At 31.2% G+C, this 6528-nt stretch overlaps 1 protein-coding gene across 1 annotated transcript; it reads left to right on the forward strand.

The window, feature by feature from the left end:
- The first annotated feature begins 539 nt into the window (after positions 1-539).
- LOC144999715 (Tetratricopeptide repeat (TPR)-like superfamily protein) lies at positions 540-3113 on the forward strand. The gene is made up of 2 exons (XM_078958887.1): positions 540-1755; positions 1853-3113. Exons 1-2 carry the CDS (start codon positions 582-584, stop codon positions 2683-2685), a joined length of 2007 nt encoding a protein of 668 aa, XP_078815013.1. The 5' UTR covers positions 540-581; the 3' UTR covers positions 2686-3113.
- Positions 3114-6528: the final 3415 nt, after the last annotated feature.

Here is a 6528-nt window from a genome sequence, read left to right on the forward strand (position 1 = left end):
ACATTTGGTGACCATAAGTGGAAAGTGAATTAGGAAACCTTGATCGTTTCTAAGAGTCAGAAACGGAGTGCACTATATATAATGAAGGTTTTCTAAAAGATGAAACATATGTCGTTTTCTAAGGGTCAGAAACGGGTTGGAAGAATCGAACTCATGCCATCACTTGTCTTCTTCAACTGTAAAAAAAATAATAATAATAAAAAAATAAAAATAAAAAAATCTTAGTTTTTAGAGAGGAAAAGAATGGAAACAAATGAGTAATGTTGTTTTTTACCTTGTTGCCCTTTAGTCGTTCTTAAATGAGATGGAGGTGACTTAGCTTTGAGGTAACCAAACGAAGCCACCTGATAAATGTTAGCGGTTGCTAGGTGTGATTCTGCTCTACTTAGAGAAAAAAACAACATTATCATTTTTATTAGTGATTTATGTTTTTTCATAAAAAAAATTTTATTTAAGATTTGCTGATAAAATAATGATCAAGAATTCAACTAAAATAGATCAATATTTTTACTTTATGCATTATTGCCGTTAACAAAACATAAGATGACACTCAAAGATCGAGCCCTAACGGACTCGAAGGAATGAAAGCTCTCCGTCTTCTGTTTACAAACACCAAGAAACACTCTCCCGCCAAGAAATGGTCCTTTACTCCGCTCTTCACCGACGAAACCCAGTTCATCTCTCTAATCCATGCCTCCAAGACCATCAAACACCTCCAACAAATCCATGCCCAAATCATTCTCCACCAACAGTTCTCAAACACCCGAATCGTTACCCAGCTAATTTCTTCCTCTTCTTTTAAAAAAAACTTCCTCAATTACGCCCTTTCAATCTTCCGCCACTCAAAAAACCCGAACTTGTTTCTTTTCAACTCTTTAATCCGCGCACTTGCTGATAACTCTTACTATATGAGCTCAATCTCTTACTTTCTTGTCATGTTAAGGTCCAATATTCGGCCCAACAGCTTAACTTTCCCATTTGTTTTGAAATCAACCTCCGCGTTACAAGAGGGTTGGCTTGGCATGGAGATTCATAATGAGATTTTAAAGTTAGGTTTATTACATGATCGGTTTGTTTTACTTCATTTGGTGGATATGTATGCCAAAGTTGGTTTATTGGATTGTGCATCACAACTGTTCGATGAAAGTTCTCAATGGGGGGACGATGCAAGAAGTACATTGATATGGAATGTATTGATCAATGGGTTTTGTAAAGCAGGAAATTGGGGTAAGGCTCTGGAATTGTTTGAGGAAATGCCAGAAAAATATGGTTCGACTTGGAGTAGTTTGATAGACGGATTAATGAAAGCTGGAGAGATCAACAGAGCAATGGAGCTTTGGCATTCCATGGAGGAAAAAGATGTGGTTTCTTGGACTACAATGATAGATGGGTTTTCACAAAATGAGCAACACGAAAAGGCAATATCAATGTTTTTTGAAATGTTAGAGGAAGGTGGGAAACCTAATGATCACACCATTGTCTGTGTACTTTTAGCTTGTGCAAAAGCAGGAGCTCTTGCCACAGGAGTGAGAATACATGACTACATTTTGAACAATGGGTTCACTATAAAGAGAGGAATCACAACTGCTTTAGTAGACATGTATTCAAAATGTGGATCTATTGAGAATGCAAGCTGTGTATTCGATAAAACAGAAGATAAAGATCTTCATACTTGGACTGTTATGATATGGGGTTGTGCCATTAATGGATATCTTCACAAGGCTCTTGAGTTTTTCAACAAAATGAAGTCAACAGGTTCAAGATTTCACTTCCATTTACAATTCTTTCTTTGTATTATTCTATTAAGAGCAAATTGTATTCTAAATTCTAATAACCATTTTTCATTATCCAGGAATAAAGCCAGATGGGGTTGTTTTTCTTGCTATCATAACAGCATGTTCCCATGCTGGAAATGTAGAAAAGGGTCTTGATTTTTTTAACAAAATGAAAAAAGACTATTCAATTCCACCCACAATGAAACATTATGCAGTAATGGTTGATCTTTATGGAAGATCAGGTCGTTTAGATGAAGCTTTAAGATTGATCAAAAACATGGAAATAGCTCCTGATTTTGTCATATGGGGTGCACTTTTTAGTGCTTGTAGAGCTCACAAGAACATAAAAATGGCAGAATATGCATCCGAGAAGCTTCTAGAACTTGAGCCTAAACATCCCGGAAGCTATGTGTTTCTTTCAAACGTGTATGCAGGAGTGGACAGGTGGCAAGATGTGGAAAAAGTGAGATCCAAAATGAAAAACAAAGGTGTGGTTAAAGATCCAGGGTGGAGTTATATTGAAATAAAGGGAAAAGTTACTAGTTTTGTAGCGGGTGATTGTGGTCATGATCTTTCAGATGAAATTCATTTGAAATTAAATGAGATTGTGAAAAGTGCAAGAGAACATGGGTACATGCCTGAAACTGAATGGGTGCTTCATAACATTGAAGAAGAAGAAAAGGAAGATGCTTTAGGGAGTCATAGTGAGAAATTGGCATTGGCATTTGCTCTTATTTGTAGTGGTGATAATGAGGTTATTAGGATTGTGAAAAACTTGAAAATTTGTGGGGATTGTCATTCTTTAATGAAGTATGCGAGTAAAATGACGGGGAGGGGTATTGTGGTGCGTGATATTAAACGGTTTCATCATTTTAAGGATGGGAGTTGTTCATGTCAAGATTATTGGTAATAATGTTAGTATCAAGCTCATACTATTCATGTGGTTGTGTAACTTTTTTGGCCAAAAAAATTATTCTTCTGACAACTTTTAACCTGATCTACACTGTTCTGCCTATGAGTATCATGTGAGATGTTGAGTGGGCTCACACTGACCTTACAACTAATACTTGTTAAAAAGTCAAAAGGACAATTTTTGGGGAATAGTAATTTACTTACTTTGCTCTTGTTATAAATATTGGCAATGTACTTTAGTTATTACCCATAATAGCAATGTACTTTATTATTATTTTTTTTTCCCTTTAGTAGCAATACACTTAGGTGTTGTTTGTTTTTTCGAAGAGAAATTGCGTGAAGTCTGCGGACCACCTTTGTAATTCTCTGCAGAAGAGGTGAAACAAACGGCTGCAACATGTAATAAAAAGTATGTTCGTTTTTTAATGTCTGCAGTAAGTTAAACTAATGCGTGAAGAGGTTTGAAGCAGTTGGTTTAGTGTTGCGCCACGCAGAACACGCGCATCAGTTTTTAAGTCAGAAGTCTTCTGAAAAACAAACAACTGCAAATGGCCAAGTGTTGTGGGTATGCTGCGCGGCGTAGCAATAAGTGGTTTTTTTTAAGAAAACAAACAACACCTTATTTCTTACCCATAGTAGCTTCATACTTACATTTTGCTACCAATATATTGTTATTATTAGTAAGAAAATGTAATTACATTGCTATTATATTTAAAGAGATGTAAATACGTTGCTTTTATGTGTTAGTTACCGATATATTGATATTATGAGTACAAAAATAAAGTGCATTGTTTATATTACAAAAATCAAGTTATAATGTCTTGTCTAAATCTTTTTGTAGAACAGCGTTAATAGTTGTAGCGTTACTTTATTGATAAAAAAAAAAAAGGAAGATGTATGGACATTAATCAGAATAGTGTACAACTTTTGCTGTATTAAAACTAAATTATTGGTCCAAAGAATTTACTTATATCATTGTCAAATAAGCAAAGCTGTAAAGTAGAAGATGCAAGGGGAAAGAGACGACATATGATTCATAAGTAGGGCCTTATTATGTTTTAAACTGTTGTTCTTTCTAGTAAAATTGATGTAATTGATGATTTTTTTTAAATAGCTTGATAAGAACTTGATTTATTTGCATCATTAATTACTGATTTACAATATTATATTGCCAAAAAAAATTATGATGATTATTGATAAATGAATAAGTAGATTAATAAAACATTACTAGAAAAATGTATTTCGAGTTTTCGATATAGTTAGAAAACCAAACACGTATTAATTTATTTTTTGAGAAAATGACCTGAAAATCATTTATTATAGTATTCATGGTTGAGTCCTTTTTTGTTTTTTTTTTTTTTTTTTTTAATAAATAAAATCTACTAAATAAACATGTCGGCCAACCACGATTTTGGACCAAAACTAGTGAATGTGACCACGTTTATGTTGATTATTTGATTTATGTGATTTGGGGTGTTTCCATTTCTATTCTCAAGGTGTTAGATTAATCCTTAAGCAATTAGAATAAAACAACCAAATGATTAAAATGAAATATATATATCGATAAAAACAAAATTTTGTTAAACAAATACGTCATAACCCCCTCATACGATAACATAACTAAACGCCAAATTGCTCTAAAACAACTAAAAGCTACATTAATTTAACTTAATTTGTGACCACATTCAATTATGAACTAAATATATATACTTGATCGTATTTTAAACAAAATCATATAAAGATAATTTTTTTGAAGGGTTAATTTCTTGAAAGCCTTATATTTTTTTTTCATCTTTTCACTTAAAAGCCATAATTTTATTAATGTTTTTGAAAAAATCACTGACATTTTGAAACTTTTGCGTTCTAGTCATTCTTGAGGGTTTGTTTCTTACTACGAAAGGTTCATTTCTTGATAGGAGACTCTATTGATAATCTCCTCGTTGTGATAGTATGTATATAATATAAAGAATCATATTCAGTTGATAATAGTATCAATAAGTTTGAAACTACTGATGCAAAGAAAATATAATTTTCTTTTTATACATTTAGATACATATCTAACATCATTTATTGTTAAAACAATCTAAATCGTTAACATTTTGGAAAATAAATCCATTTTTTTTAAATAAGATTTAGAATATGAAATGATTAATTTCATAAAAGATCTAAATCTTTTATCTTTTTAGTTTAAACCAAAAAAATTTAATTTTTCCACTTAAAACTTTTTTTTTTTTTTTTTTTTCGATTATTCAGTTTGCATCTTAACTTCCGGTAAAAGGAAAAATAATATATATATATATATATATATATATATATATATATATATATATATATATATATATATATATATATATATATATATATATATATATATATATATATATATATATATATTTGTAATAGTTGTAGTGTTTTCATAAGTTTTCCGGTTAACCATAAAATCATCTATAAAAACTTACATATTTTCCGAATAACCAATGAATTTAATTTTTTTCCTAGATGGGTATCGTTATATGGCTATATAATACCGGAAACTGTTTTGTGGGATGTTTGGTATATGATAATGTTTCTAGTTTGAGATAGTAAAGGCCATGGGTATATACACATGGTATCTTATGATAAAAGATGTAACATATGGTTTATGTAAAGTGAGACATCGGATGTTTTAATCACCCAAGATGAGAGTCTCGCGTTTCGTCAACCTTATTGGCTCCTTATTATCCCAGAAAGACTAAAAAATAATAATGGTAATAGTTATATATTGGAAAATCGAGAAACTTACAAGAATAGAAGATTAGAGAGCTATCATTTTTTTTGTGTGTTCGTGGAAAAAATTATAAGTGTTATAGTAGAGATATTATTATGGTATAGGCTTGATCGTGTGAGTTGTTTTTATTAAGGTATTATAGTATTGGGTTTGGGAATTCGAACGTTGGATATGTGAAAAAGAGAGAAATAAAGAGGTTGCATGCATGTTCAAATAAGGAAATGGGTTGGTGGCTTAGATTATGAACAAGATTTTCATGCAATTTTTTATATGCATGGGTATATATGGATGAGTTCCAACAAGCGTCTCTTTCTTCGTTCTATCAACAATATAATGTTGTAAATCCACCATATATATTTATTCAAATTCTTTTTGTCCCTAGGCGAGTTAGATCAAAATATGAATAACCTTAATAAGAACCCCATATGTTCAAACTTGCACCATAATTTTATCTCTCTAATAACACTCATGATGTATCCCATACACATAAAAGAACCATAAGATAACTCTCTTAACCCTTCCCCTTATTGAAACCATGCCAATGACCACTGGCGGATCTACATTGGATCCTGGGGTATCCCGATATGCCTCTCAAAAAAAATTTAATAGTATAAATTTTTCTGAAAAAATTTGTTTATTTTGCGTTCCTTAATATAAATGTGTTCCTGAAACTGAGTTTGGAAAATTGAAAAACCAAGAAATCGAACCCATTGGTTAGGAATACTTATTTACGTTGACTCTGGCTCTGCCACTATGCTAAGCGCACCTCCTCGTCTAATCCTATATACAATCATCACCTTAAGGATATTTTTTAAAATTTATTGAAATTTATATGAAACAAGTAAATTAGAAATAATTAAAATTAATAAAATAGTTATGTTGGAAGTTCATTATTAATTAAAAAAAATATAGAGAATAAGCAATTAAAATTTAGAAAATATCTTACTTACTTAGAAAAAGTCATACTTAACTTGCATTTGACGTATTTTAACCTTAATGGACTAATAATGCTAAGGCGTTAGTGATGTAAATATAAAAGCTAGTTGAGAAATTGGAGTTATTTAGGGTTAAAGT

The sequence above is a fragment of the Lactuca saligna genome, chromosome 6 (genome assembly GCF_052625555.1).
Source record: "Lactuca saligna cultivar CGN05327 chromosome 6, ASM5262555v1, whole genome shotgun sequence".
NCBI classification, from domain to species: Eukaryota; Viridiplantae; Streptophyta; class Magnoliopsida; order Asterales; family Asteraceae; genus Lactuca; species Lactuca saligna.

What these genes read in the sequence shown, in the direction of transcription:
- LOC144999715 (XM_078958887.1), top strand. Translation starts at nt 582, where the DNA reads ATGAAAGCTCTCCGTCTTCTGTTTACAAACACCAAGAAACACTCTCCC. An exon ending in CAACAAAATGAAGTCAACAG is followed by an intron (nt 1,756 to 1,852) that starts GTTCAAGATTTC and finishes TTCATTATCCAG; the next exon opens with GAATAAAGCCAGATGGGGTT.